General features: G+C 48.5%; 2 protein-coding genes across 9 annotated transcripts in view; one reads left to right on the forward strand and one right to left on the reverse strand.

The window, feature by feature from the left end:
- SNED1 (sushi, nidogen and EGF like domains 1) overlaps nucleotides 1-8,823 on the forward strand; it is a 58,430-nt gene extending 49,607 nt beyond the window's left edge. For 2 of the 6 annotated variants that reach the window (XM_070422584.1, XM_070422590.1), the window contains 3 exons: nucleotides 2,365-2,448; nucleotides 3,745-3,788; nucleotides 5,228-8,821. In XM_070422584.1, the coding sequence (XP_070278685.1) occupies nucleotides 2,365-2,448; nucleotides 3,745-3,781 (121 nt within the window). In that variant the 3' untranslated portion in view covers nucleotides 3,782-3,788; nucleotides 5,228-8,821. Of the gene's footprint in view, nucleotides 1-2,364; nucleotides 2,449-3,744; nucleotides 3,789-5,227 lie in introns of all 6 variants that reach the window. The other 4 variants (XM_070422589.1, XM_070422585.1, XM_070422587.1 and 1 more) reach the window with 4 other exon arrangements.
- A 130-nt stretch (nucleotides 8,824-8,953) lies between these two features.
- Nucleotides 8,954-13,430, reverse strand: MTERF4 (mitochondrial transcription termination factor 4). 3 transcript variants are annotated; one of them, XM_070422591.1, is made up of 4 exons: nucleotides 13,389-13,430; nucleotides 11,793-12,291; nucleotides 10,155-10,339; nucleotides 8,954-9,558 (listed from the first exon to the last, which is right to left on the reverse strand). In XM_070422591.1, the coding sequence occupies exons 1-4, from the start codon at nucleotides 13,407-13,409 to the stop codon at nucleotides 9,211-9,213; spliced, it is 1,053 nt and encodes a 350-aa protein (XP_070278692.1). In that variant the 5' UTR covers nucleotides 13,410-13,430; the 3' UTR covers nucleotides 8,954-9,210. The 3 variants fall into 3 exon arrangements, with proteins under 3 accessions (XP_070278692.1, XP_070278694.1, XP_070278693.1); XM_070422593.1 differs by lacking the exon at nucleotides 11,793-12,291 and having other exon boundaries at nucleotides 13,389-13,409; XM_070422592.1 differs by lacking the exon at nucleotides 13,389-13,430 and having other exon boundaries at nucleotides 11,730-11,806.
- Nucleotides 13,431-13,806: the final 376 nt, after the last annotated feature.

Consider the following 13,806-nt stretch of genomic DNA (forward strand, 5'->3'; position numbering starts at 1 on the left):
TGCAAAACGTCGTTTTCCTCTCAACAATATATTTTAAAATGTTGAGAGCAAAATCTTTTGTATTTATCTGCATGTCTGCCATTTCCGACAGTCACCCCTACAATGTAGGTCTGCTAGCAATGAATTCTCTCTGCTCCTAAAAAGGTTTTTACTTCACCTTCATTTTTTAAGGATAAAGTTGCTAAATACAAAATTCTTGGTTGACATTTTTTTTCTTTCCACACTCTAAAGAGGTAGGTCCTTCCTTTGTCTTCTGCCTTGCCTGGTTTCAGATAAGAAGACTATGAAATATGTCCCCAAACTCCCTGTGGCTGCTTCTGTTTTCTCTTTATTACTGGTTTCAGGAAACTTACCTATGATGTGCTTTCGTGTGGTTGTGTGTGTGTGTTTACTCTTTGGAGTTTATTAAGCTTCTTGTATCTCTGGGTTTTTAGCTTTCATCAGATTTGCAACATTTTGGCCATTATTTCTTTAAAATATTTTTCTGTTCCTCCACTTCTCTCCTCTCCTTCTGGAATTCCACTTATGCATGTATTAGGCTGATGTTGTCCCATAGGTCACTGAGGTTCCTTTCATTTCCCCCCCCCCCCCCCCCCCGTCTTTTTCTCTATTCATTTTAGATAGATCCTACTGCTATGCCTTCAAGTTCACTGACCTTTCCTCTTGCAGTGTCTTACCGACCACTAATCCAGTTGGCAAAATTTCCATTTTCTTCAGAAGTCCCACTTAATTCTTTCTTAGATCCTCCATGTCTCTCATTACGTTTACATTTTTCTTTTAGACCACTGAACATGTGGAACAAAATTTATCATAGATGTTTAAGGCCTTTTCTGCTGTTTCTGTCACTGCTCTCATTTCTAGGTGTTTTTCTAATCAATTATTTTTGCCTATTTATGAGTTTCTCGATTCTTTGTCCAATTCTTTGAATGTCTTATAATTTTTGTTGGATGCTGGATGTTGTAAACTTTATTACTGCGTGCTGGATTTTTAAATATTTTTTTGTACTCTTTTCAAGAATGTTGGGTTTGTTTTTTTTCTGCAAGGCAGTTATTTTGACTTTGATTCTTTTGAGGCTTGCTAAGGGTGGCTTTAGCACCAGCTTTGTTCTGGGATTAATTCTGCCCCACTTCTAAGGCATGGCCTTACTGGGGTTTTTATTTTTATAGAATGGCCTCTTATTGAGCAAGATCTCTCCACTCTGGCTCTCTTCTACTGCATGGCTCCCTCCTCTCCAGTGCTCCACCCCACACGGTCACACTGCCTCTGTCTTCCCAACTCCACTCTGTTTCAACTTGCAACCACTGCTTGGAACCCCTGACCTGACACGAAGTCCAAAAAGTATCTCCAGAATGAGTTCCAGGGTGACCACAGGACTCATCTCATTCATTTCCCTTCTCTCAGGGATCATAGTCTTGCTCTGTTTTCTAATATCTGGAAAAAAGTTACTTCTTATATTCTGTCCAGTTCTCTGGTTGTTTGCATTGGGAGGTAGTTCCTGATCCTGTTACTCCCTGATGGCTGGAAGTCTTACCAAAGGCCTTAACTCCCAATGGCTCTCCTAGATGATTGGTCGGCAAACTGCGGCTTGCGAGCCACATGCGGCTCTTTGGCCTCTTGAGTGTGGCCACGAAGTTTCAATCGCACTGTACGTGCGCGCCCGTACGTGGTATTTTGTGGAAGAGCCACACTCAAGGGGCCGCAGTTTGCTGACCACTGTCCTAGACTGAGCACATGAGCTGGAGCTGTGCCCATCCAACTCCCTGGATCTCTCTTTCACAGGTGTGATGTTTGAGAGTTTTAAAAAGAACCAAAGTCCTTTCCATTCATTGTCATCTATAAACCTATGAGAGAGGTAATATGAATTATTCCCATTTTACACAAAACTGAGGCTTAAGTTCCAGAGACAGGCTAGGTAGAGCATGAAGTCAGCTCTCCTGTTCCACGCTGTTCACATCTAATGCCTGCATCTCCAAGGTTTCTCACAGTGAACTGCCCATCAATGGAGAAGTGGGTCATAGCATCTCAAGGCCACTGGGCCACGTGGCCTGCCTCAAGCAACACATGTCCTTTAAATTTCACATTTTCTCTCTTAATATCATATAACTGTCAACACTCCTCAAAATGTACTTAAAATGGGTGTGTCTTATTTTATGTAAACTATGCCTTGGTAAAGTTAATTTTAAAAATTACATGACTTTTATGTGGGACATTTCAATATGCCCCTATAAAGTAAAGTTTTATTAAGAAAGTAATGGCCTTTCCCTCAAACACCTGCACAGTTATCTTGTCTCCATGTAGCCTAGGTGAACCAGCTGGGCACCATTCTGCTCCAGTTCCTGCCTTGATGGAGCTTTCTTGTGACAGGTATAAACGAGTCTACAAGGTACACCAAGATATCTGCTTCAAAGAGAGCTGTGAGAGCACAAGCATCAAGAAAACCCCAAGCAGGTGCGTCTCAGGAGGAGGCCCTGCTTGTCCTGCTGTGGCTCACAGGGCCACGGGCAAGGGGACTGAGCACTGTGGATACAACAGGCCTGGGGCTGAGCCAGGCTGTATATCTGCCCAGAGTGCATGTGAGCACCCCAGACAGGAGGAGCTAGGCATGGTGGGTGCTGGGGTGGTCAGAGGGTGGGTGCTGTGGGAGGTCACAGGGTAGTGCTAGGGTAGGTCACAGGGTGGGGCTGTGAGGGGTGACTCTGGTCATGCATGTGCACTCAGTATCTGGTGCTCAAAATGGGAAGCATTAGGACAGGCCCAAGTACATAACTGCAAATACAGCAAGTCTCCGTTTACTTTTTACCCTCTCACACCTAGGTTCCTTCTCTAAAGGGCTCAAGGTAGTCACAATAATCCTATATAATAAAGAGGTAATATGCAAATTGACCATCACATCCTTGCACAAGATGGCCTGCAGGGCAGGGCAGTTGTAGGCGATCAGGCCAGCAGGGGAGGGCAGTTAGGGGAGACCAGGCCAGCAGGGGAGGGCAGTTAGGGGAGACCAGGCCAGCAGGGGAGGGCAGTTGGGGGCAACCAGGCCAGCAGGAGAGGGCAGTTGAGGGGGACCAGGCCTGCAGGGGAGGGCAGTTGGAGGCAACCGGGCCTGCAGGGGAGGGAGGGCTGTTGGGGGGGACCAGGCCGGCAGGGAAGTGGTTAGGAGGTGATCAGGATGGCAGGCAGAAGCAGTTAGGGGCAATCAGGCAGGCAGGCAGGCGAGCGGTTGGGAGCCAGCAGTCCCGGATTGTGAAAGGGATGTCCCAGATTGAAGAGGGTGCAGGCTGGGCTGAGGGATAACCCCCCCGCAGTGCACGAATTTCATGCACCGGGCCTCTAGTTATTACATAAAGTACTGAGTACATCACATGCTTTCAAAAGAGCCTAGGCACAGTCTTCACAGACCCCCAATAACCACACACACTGGGTCTGCATCAGTGTTCAGGAAAAACAGGATGACAATTCACAAAGGCTGCTGCTGGTGCGAGTGTGTCCTTGTCTCCCCGTCAGTAGGTCAGACTCCCCACTGCCCCCCTTGCCCCCCCCCCCTTTTATGCTGCACGAATCACCCAGCCATTCAGTTGAGTGGGGTGGGAAGGGGCATACAGACTGAAATGCTATCCTTGGCATCAGGCACACTGGTGTGTGAGCTAAAGAAAAGGGGGTGGCAGCAGGCGGCTGGGTGGAGGGTACCACAACACAAGGTCACAGATCCAGTTTCTTTTCATAAACCACCTTCTCTATTTCTTTCAGGAAACAAAGTAACAGTGCAACACTGAAGACAGCGTAGGTACTAGGTACGTACTTACATTCGCAGCAGCTAGGAGAGCTACAGGGAGGCTCTTGTTAGAAAGCCTAGACTAGGCTTCAGAATTCCGAGGGAGCTGGGTGAGAAAAAGAGTACATAAGGCCTCCCAGTAGACAAACCTGTGACAGATACGTCTTCAGGTAGAGATGAAGCTCTCTTCAGGGAAGACAAACTGCTTTGTCTCAAGGGAACCAAGAAACAGGGTGGGGGACACAGGAATGCTAGGGGCTGGGGATTTAAGGGAGTGCTTTCCAGACCCTGTAAATGGCCATCTATTGAAAGAAAAAACAGGGTGTGGGGTCTTAGTCACAACTTCTGGGAGGTCCTAAAGACTCTGTCACTGAGAGAGTGATTAGGAGCATTCAGAAACCTTGAGATGAAAGAAGCTTCCTGACTTTGATTTCACCTAACATTTCCCAAACCCTATTGGGGCTCCACCTCCCCACATGTAAGCGGCCCAAGTCTTCACAGTCATTTGAAAGATACCGAGCTTCCCACTGACCACAGGTTCTTGTCAACATGATGTCACTTGGTGGCCTGGGACAGCTCACTGCTCTCACTCCATCAATGAGCCAAATAGCCCATTGCCGATGTGGTAGGAGAGGGAGGTGCTCCGGGTACACGCAGCTTCACACAAGCCATGGTCACAACATGGCTGAGGAATGTTATTCAGAGACCTTTACCAACAACCAGAAGCAAAAGAGGCTTGCAGTTGTGAGCTCACACTACCCAGGCAGGGATCTGCAGTTGGGAAGTGCCATGAGAGAACCATGGCCTCCAGCTGCCGTCCCATCAGATGTGAAGTCACTCAAAGGCATCACCCCCCACCTCAGGCTCCAAAGACATGCGTATCCAAAACACATACTCCAAGCCCTGCAAGCAATTCAGTACTAGGATCAAGAACCCACAAATATGATTTGGGTTTCAAATATTTATATTGTAATAAGTCGCCTGAAAGGATAATATATTTTTTAAAAAGTTGCTCAACAAATCCATTTCTCTAAAAACAAATCAGAAACCCTCCACTGGCTTTTACAATACTAATTCTTGAAATAATGAAGAAAACACGAACCAACAGGACACAGAAATACACAGACACAGTCATACACCAAAGCCACCACATAAGAACTCATTTCAACCCAGAGTAATGGGGCAGCATGCCTGCAAGGAAAGATCAAGGGCATCACCAAATGGGGGAGCGGCCTGTGATGCTGCTGAAAGGCCCCTACCCCAGGGGACATGGTCAGTCCTCAACAAACCTGCCCACCCTGTGTACGGCCACATTAGAGGGCAAGGACCTCACAGTTCTGATGTGGCAACATGGGGCCTGGGCAGCGACCGAAGGCACTAAGCGAGATGAGAAGTCACCGTCTCAGAGATAAGGGTACCATTCTCCTCATGCCCCCCCCCCTTTCTTTTTCTTCAAAGGATTCTGGACATTCTTGCTATAATCCACCAACCTCACAAGTTTCTAAAGCCCTGGAAGATGAGGTCTAAATTGAATTGACAAGAACACCCTGAGTGACAAGGTCCTGGCTGGAGTCTGTCCCCTCTGTGGCTTCGCTCCTCCGGCCTCTAAAAGACAGATGGCCAGACAGGTCCAGCCAGGGAGGTCCTCTAGGTCAGACACCTCCTAGTCCCACACTGCCTCCAGCACAGGGCTGGAAGTTTCTCCAGGGTGGCCTGCATCGCCGACGAGCAGCCACCATGTGCGGAGAGCACTGGATGAAGCCTCAGCAACATCCAGAAACTAGTTCCAGATTCTAAATCAGAGAAAGAATTCTCCCTTTGAAACCCAAGAGCCAAAATGAGGAGCTGCCATCGACAACCTGCAGAGCAGAGGGTGGGGCTGGGAGGCAAGGAGGGCAGACTGATGAGGGGCACAGGGAAGCTGGCTCACCTCCCCAGCAGGTCATTTACGGAGGGAGGTGAAGGCTAGTGATCCATCCACCAACCAGCAGATTTTGAAAGAGAAAATGTTCATATCATACTAAGCTGGAGTTTAGACACTTTTAGTCTACCACTTTTCCCAGAAAGGGTCAGGCAGGAAATATCTTTGACTTTGTCGACCAGATGGTCTCTGTGGCAACAACTTAGCCCTGCGCTTGTGCACAAAAACAGCCTTTGACATGTGCCTAGTCCGGTGAGGCTGTTCCAATAAAACTTGATTTACAAAATTGGGGACCACTTTCCCTTGACCATATGTGGCTAACCCCACTCAGGCTTCAGCCTGATGCAGAGAAAGCCATCCCAGACGACAAGTCACAGCATGGCACCAAAGACCCACCCGGAGTGTCATGGAATTGCTACACAAATCCTGTTTGGGAAGGCACTTGGCGGTAGCCAGGGCTCCTCCTTACAGGTCTAAGTAATGAAGACAGGCATCTGGGGCGGGTGAGGCCAAACGATGTTTAAGATCCTTTTAATCCACAACTCAGGCAACACAGTTTCAGACTACCAGGCAGCAAGCACCATCTCCACACTAAACAGCTCCCAGCATTGCGCATCATCGCCACACTGCATTCCAGAGCCTTCTGAACAGCTTTCCTCCCTGCAAGTGAGGCCACTACAGAAGCCAGCCCACCTCCACCTGCTGGGCACTTTAACAGCCGACCCAACTGGAACCGAGCCCTGGTGCGTCTTCACTGACACTGCCCAAGTCAGTTTTGCAGCCACAGGAAGAGCTCCTTCCTCTCATCTTTACAAAACATTTTTTAAAGAGTTAGAGTATATTTTAGAGTGGGGTTTTTTATTAAAGTTGTGTGTACATGTGTCTGTGTAGTATACTTGTCATTTTCAGAAAGGATTAGTCATTTCCAGACATCTCTACTGCGCTCCCAGTCTCAGGGCCATCTGAAGGCACAAGCTCCATCAAGGGGCTCCAACCCTGGGTGAAAGGAGAAAACCATGACCATGAACACATGCCGCTGACTCCTGCTGCGGCACTGCGACCTGTCACTGTGTGTCCACATAAGCTACAGCATCACCAGCAAATGACAAGACCAAGTGACATCACTGGAAAAGCAGATGAAACTTTCTGTGACCATGTTAATGACCTCAAGCCCCTCAGCCATGAGGCAGACGTGCTCGATTTTAGCTCAGAAGCATTTGTTTTTACAAGTCTACTGAATCCTGGGCTTAGTGCCGTGTGGTCTTACAATTAGCCCATTTTGATGTTGTACAAATTAAATATCCAGTACAAAGACTTCCTGACACTAAAGGAAATTACAAATCATCCTTGAAACACTCCGAATGAGCTTCCACATGGCTCCTTCGTAAAACTCTTCTTCCTTGAAAATACTCAATGTCCAACCAAAGAAATTAATAATACTGAATCAGAAAACTGTCAGGGCATCAACATTTACTTCTGTGTCAAAATCACAGGGGAGCAACCTTGAGTTGCAGAGTTAGCCACCTGCTGACCAGACTGGGTGACCTGACCATCCAATTAGGCATAGATTTGGGATTTAGGGTTCCACTGTGTCTCCCAACTGGGCACAAAAACCACACTGTAGGCTCCAGGGAACATGCTGGTCACTTGGACACCACAAAATGGAGAGTAAGTGCAAACACTGGCATGTGGTGAAGTATTTTCTTTTTCAGAAATTTTGTCTCTGGCCAAGAAAGGCAGTAAAGACAGAATGTCCCCTTTCCCCACTGCACATGGCTGTCACAGAGGAAATGGAGCTACTCGCCACCAGGGAGTTCAGCAGGCAAGGGCCACTTCGTGTCACCGAGCTCCAGCACCTTCCTTTAGCTGGACCACCTCCCGCTGGCCAGCCAGGGCCACAGATGTCTGGCTCACACGTCCAGAGGTTCCCTGAGCTACTTGTTTTGCACACAGTGCCTCTCTCTGCAGTCCCGGAGCCAAGAGAAAGCAAAAGTACGATTGTTTTGATTCAGCACTGAATTCCCTTGTAAAATAAAGCTCAAGTCAGCCAACTGCAATTCAGTGCACAGGGAAAAAAACTCTCTTTAAAAACTATTTACTTTCCTTTTAAATAAAATAAATACAACAAATGTAAGCCCATTTAAAACCAGAGGTTCTCATGAGCCGATACGGTCATATTTTGCGGGCCCAGACCTGAGAGCTGTTTCTTCACCTCAGCCAGAGACATTAGGGCTGGTCATTCTGTGTGGACTGTCCTGTGCACAGCAGGGCATTTGACAGCAGCCCTGGCCTCAACCCACTGGGTCCCAACTGCTCCTTCTCCTGGTCCTAACAACCAAAAATGTCCCCAGATGTTCCCTGGTCAGGACGGCCCCGGGTGAGAACAGGGCCTGACAGGATTCTCACATGGTCTGCAGGAAAGAGCTGGGAGCCTAAAGGTTCTAAGTGCTGCCAGCCTACACTCTGGTCACATCACCAAAATTCTTCTCTGCAGCATTAGCCCAAAGAAGGGGTACCCAGAACATCCTAGGATGTACTCACCCTTCCCCCTCCCACACCCCCCATCATAGAGCTCATGCCCTCAGGTCTGGGCCTCTGACCCAATGCTTCAAGTCAATGCTTAGACCTACTGGGTACCCTAGGGGACTTCCTCCCCCTGGGTCACGGAGAGCTCCTGGATTGCACAACCACCAGACCGGCCCCTGGCTGTGTTCACGTGCTCTTCTCCTCTGGCCTCCAAAGCCCCCTAAAAGGTGGGGGATGCCTGACTGTATCTGCCCCATGGCTCCTTCTGTTCTGGCATGCCCCAGGTCAGCACTGCTGCCTGCTAGAGACATCAGGCCCTGACATGACCCGCTGGCCATGAGCAGGCATGAAAGCCAAATTCCCTGAGGTCAGAGCCAGGGCCTGCTCCTCACAAGAGAGAGAAGTGCCCAGCACTGTGCTGGCAAGAAGAACCTGTGCAAAATGAAGCCAAACTGACCCACTTCCCTCTACTCTGCTGTACACTGAATGCAACTATGAAGTAATATTTTTAGATTAAAAACATGAGTATTTTTGTGGAAAACCTGCTACTTGTTTTCATAAAATAAAGTGCTATGATGTACTAAAGCCTCCCTGCATTCTCATAATTGTATCCTTACCACTAGAAGGAAATGTAAAATGACTAGAACCAGAAGAAGGACCCTTGTCCCCCACACTGTCATGGAACATCACCCACAGCTATGACAGAGAAAATAAAACCACATTTCGATGCACTGAGCTCCCAATTCCAACTGCTGACAGTCTTTATTTTCGATGGAGCAGGGCTCTCCCCAGAGACCTGACAACAAATCAAACTAACCAACCTCCAACTCAGTCTGACCTACTTCTCAGGTGATCTATAATAATTTTTCATCAAAACACTAGTTTTAGAATGAAAAATAGCCTGAGAAGGTCCAAGGACGTGAAGCTCCAAAAGCTGAGAGAACTAAAATGTCCTTTAATGTCTCTGGGCCTTGTATCACAGCTCCTCCTCCTCCTAGTCCTCGTCCTCATCCTCCTCCTCCTCTTCCTCACTACTGCTTTCGTCACCAGGCATGTGGCTTTCATACTCCTCTTCCTCCTCCCGAGCCAGGAGCTTCTTAAAAACTTCAAACTCCTCAGCAGTAGAACAGGCCGTCCTGGACAGAAACTCAGCTTCTGAAACTCTGAGAATGTCCTTGACAAGAGGGTTGGGGATCTGCGTCTGCCCCTTCTTATCCGGGGTCTGGTACCGTCCTAGGCGCTCCAGGAACGTGTGTCTCTGCCTGATCTTGGTGATGGAGTACTGCAGGAAGTCGGTCCTCACCATATCCGAGTGATTCACCCCCATCCTAAAGTAGGCATACTGGAGACACAGGCAGGTTAGGATTCAGGGAGGGTCCTCAGACCTGTTCTTCCACAGTCACAGCAAACTCGAACTGTGCAAAAGCATTCAGGAAGTGCACCTAACCAACAAGACAGGGCACCCTCTGACACCCACATCTGCATGATGGCTGACAAGTTTCAAAGCATTTTCAAATTCTTGTTGCAGGAAATAAAGAGCGGGAGTTCTATTTCTCTTTAGATGGGGGAAGAAAACAATGAATCAGGAAACATCTAGAGATTTGACCTAAGTCATCATAACTGTTTACCAAAAAAATTAGGACAGGTGTCATAATCATTTCTGATATCAACATGCAAAACAGGCTCTAAAGATAGGAAGGTTTACCTATTTCTAAATTAGCTATTTCAAACAGAGGCCCCACTCAGACTCTGAGAATGGGGCAGGGTTACTCACCGTTAATACAGGAAAGCTGCAGAATCCATCTCACCTGTACGGACGTGAAAGAACCAAAACCAGGTTCTTTGGCCAGGGGGTATCCCATGCTTCTTACCCACAGAGCTGACCCTGCTACATTCCAGAGTCCGCTGTGGGTCCTCCAGTCACTCTGCCACTCTCACCTGGAATTTGTATTCCAGCTCCCCCGGGTCCTCCCGAAGAACATAGGGACATCTGTGCAAAATCTCAGCCACTTGCTGAACCGTGAAAAGGCACTTCTCCCTGAGCACCTTGACGATGCGGTCAATGTCCCGCTGATGCATGGTGAAAATTTCGGGGCAACAGTGAAGCACCCTCTTTAGTTTCCCTGTAGAACACAAAGGATATTTCAGAAAAGGAGCTAGCTGTGCCCAAGTCAAGCCAGCATTTCAAAATGAACACGGACACCCCCCAAATGGGTGCCAGCCTCCGAGGTCTTCCAGCAGCACCATGGAAGTGGGAAACCAGAACAGCCCATCACTCCGCTGACGCTCTCATTCCTCAGACTGGACAACCCTCCCTCCCTTCCTGGCATTCCTGCCTCCTTCTGGCTTCCCAGCTGACAGGTGCATACTTCATATTCTAGGTCTCCTTCTGCCCTCCTCACCTAGAAAAGAATTTCCCAAGGACTGACTGGAAAAGTCAGACAGTAAGATGGGATAGTAGTGTCCCCCAAGTGGGGGCTTTGGGCTGAGGTTCCTTCCATAGTAAAAATCATGGGAAGATGATCCATGACAATACTTAGTGGGGTAACAACAATGCACAGCCACAACTACTGATTCCAAGTTAGTGAGAAGACCATATGTTTTACCCAAACTGGGGCACTTTAAGTGAAAGAGGCCCTATTAACTGTATTAGGATAAATGTATAAATCGAGACTGCCCTAGAATATATAGTTTCCTATGGACAGTTGGGGGGAAATTAGTACCTAGAAACTTAAAATCACTTACTCAAACTGTTAATTAAAATCTTCCTAACAGCTGAGTTAGTCACTGCCTTGATAAAATGGTCAGGAATGACTTTCAGAAATTTAGACTTTATCTTTGCAGCTTAAAGCTGTGTTGAGCTTGCCAATTTATGTAACAGTGCATAAGGCATTAAGTTTGACCTATCAGATTACACTATAAAATAAAATAAAGTAAAATAAAAAATTAAATTAATAAAAAATATATAAAATAGTGGAACTCCTGTGGTCAAATTGGAGACCCCCATGGGCCCCTATCCCCCCTTCTCCAGAGGCCCATAAAGAGATCCAATGAACTTCTAGGATCCTGGAGGCATAAAACCTGATGGGGGTGAGGATAGTGTCTGCAGGAGACAGCCACTCCACCAGCTTCCCAGGAATCTGGTAAGATCTCATGTTCCACAGTATGTCAAGACACCCAGCTGGGATCCAGTCTTTACAAGGGACTCTGTAAGTCTCTGGCTTTACATCATACAGATACAAAGCATTAAGTCCACATCCAGTTATTTAAACATCAAAGGTTACAAATGCCACTTACACAACATCACAGATTAACATCCACCTGCTGAGCATGCATCATGTGCCCACCACTGTTCTAGATGCTGAGTCCCCAAGGTGAGCAATCCAGACAAGAGTCCCTGCCTGTCATTCAATTCCCCCTTCCTTCCTGCAATGCCTGCTGCCTCACCTCCAAACCAAATCACACATTCCTTTCAAGAACTTTCTCCCAGAAACCTCCCAAAACCCATCTCACCTAGGCTATTTGTATTCCAGCTCAGAATGACTCAGCACTATATACAGAATCCACACTTTGTACCTTCTCCAATCCCAAGCTTTCGAAGGTAACTGGAGCGCTTCTCCATATGTATTATAGGCAGTTTCAATAATTGGGGACTTTTCTTCAAGGCCACGCACACAGGCTCTGGATTCACACCCAAGAGTATTAACTTTGAGATGACAGCCAGCAACTGTTGAGGGTGGGGACTTGGTTGTATACTGAGCAATTCTTGGACATGGACATCAGTGAAACCCATGTCCAGGAGGGAACTGATGACCTCCTCTCGCTCCGAAGACCCTCCATCCACAGGAGCCCTCTGCTTCTCAAGGAGGCACTGAGTAAGGCTTGTCCTGCACTCTAGCTCCTGCACATACTTTCTGGGTTGGACATGGGGTAACCCCTTAAGGGCCCCTCCACTGGAGGCTGTGGTCAGTTTACGCAGCAAGGAAGCCGTTGCCCTTTTCTGTTCTCCAAAATGAGGCGTCTGCCTCGAGATGCTGGCCCACGAGAGGGAGATCAGGCGATGCCAATCCAAGACCTGTAAAATGTAATACAAAAGGGAGTCACTCCCTCACCATTCCATGTAATGGGAACCCACAGGGTTGGTGAGCAGAGTCCCACACAAACATAACCGATTTTGTAAGAAATCTGCAAAACCACATCTGAACTTTAAAAACCTAGAAGAGGTTCACACATAGAGAACAGAGTCAAACAGTCCCTATTAGCTTCTGCTGCCACAACAGAGAGGACAGGGGCGGGAGGACAGGGAGAACTAGTTAAAGGCCACCTGGTAAAGTTTAGAGGAGGGCTTTTCCTCTTATCTGCTAAGGTTCAGGGCCTGGGGTTCTACACATTTAGTCAGATTAACAAAAGAAAAAAAGCCTCAAAGTTTCTTAGTATGTATATGGAACCTAACTAAAGAGGCAGCTAGCTCCCTAGGTGGCTAAAGGTAGGGGCTAATAACCTAAGAAGCACAAATAGGTTTCCAGGGGAACAACGGGAGATAGGAAAGTCTGCCATAGTGTTTGTCTACACAGATGCAAGTGGTCCACTTTTTTTTTTCCTTCATGGCCACTAACTCCCTAGGAGAGAGGATCCATGGCGGCCTCACTCCCTGAATTTTCTGCTTTGTGGTGAGAGAAAATCCGACGACGCTTCTTCCTGCATCTGCTGAATCTCAAATGTCTTTAGTTTACAACAATTTTCGTGCCAACTCTGAGGGGCCGAGCTGGTACCCACTCCTGAAATCTGGATCTCATACTCGTCTCCAGATTCACGTAGCAACATACATTCCGCAAAGCAACCCTGTTGTATATACGCATCCTGCCAGCCAACTCGCATACAGAATAGCTCGTCTGCTTCAAAACCTTCCGCGGTTCCCGCTCGCGCAGAGCAAACCAAGCACGTCACCGGGCAGCCCCGCCTTCCCGCCGAGGACCCGGCAGTAAGTCGCCGCTCCCGGCTTCCCCTCCCTCCCGGCCACCGGTCCAGCGGCTGCCTCCACGGGGCAGGGGCGGCCCCCGGTCAGCGGGCACCGGCCTCCCTGAAGGCTGCGGCTACAAGATGCCACGGGCTGTCGTGAAACAGCCGGCCCCGCCCGCGGCCCGCCAAGAGCCCTGCCCTGCGCGGCCTCACCTGCCGCCCGAGCGCCGCCATCGTGGGATCGCGACGCTGCCACTCCTGCGCCGGAAGTAGAGCCTCTTTGTTCCGCCACTTCCGTCCTCCCGGTCCTGTGCTTCCGCCCTCCCCATTACAAGCGGGAGGGTGGAGAAGCGCGTTCCGCCGTGGCTCCAGTCAGAACGCCGTGTGCCCGCGCCGCAGTTCAGAAACTCCCCGGAGGTGCAGACGGGCCACGTGCTGTGCTGCTGTCTCATAAGCAATAGCCTCCCCAGACGTAGCACGTGCGGGGACACGGTGACCCGAACAAGCATGCAGCCAGGCAATGATATTTTAAGAAAATCTGCGTTCAGCATGAATGCTGAGGACACACACACACACACACACACTAAAGATGGTAGGTATAGCCCAGAGATATCTAGTCTCCAGAGAAACT

The sequence above is a fragment of the Myotis yumanensis genome, unplaced genomic scaffold (genome assembly GCF_028538775.1).
Source record: "Myotis yumanensis isolate MYYU_CA2020_CCGP unplaced genomic scaffold, mMyoYum1.0.hap1 SCAF_8, whole genome shotgun sequence".
In the NCBI taxonomy this organism is placed as follows: Eukaryota; Metazoa; Chordata; class Mammalia; order Chiroptera; family Vespertilionidae; genus Myotis; species Myotis yumanensis.

Excerpts from the sequence above, each read along its gene's own strand:
- MTERF4 (XM_070422591.1), bottom strand. The coding sequence starts at position 13,409 with ATGGCGGCGCTCGGGCGGCAG. Across the intron at positions 10,340-11,792 it reads AAAGCTTGGGATTGGAGAAG|GGAAACTAAAGAGGGTGCTT; the intron begins GTACAAAGTGTG and ends TGTGTTCTACAG. Across the intron at positions 9,559-10,154 it reads AGCTGGAATACAAATTCCAG|TATGCCTACTTTAGGATGGG; the intron begins GTGAGAGTGGCA and ends CTGTGTCTCCAG.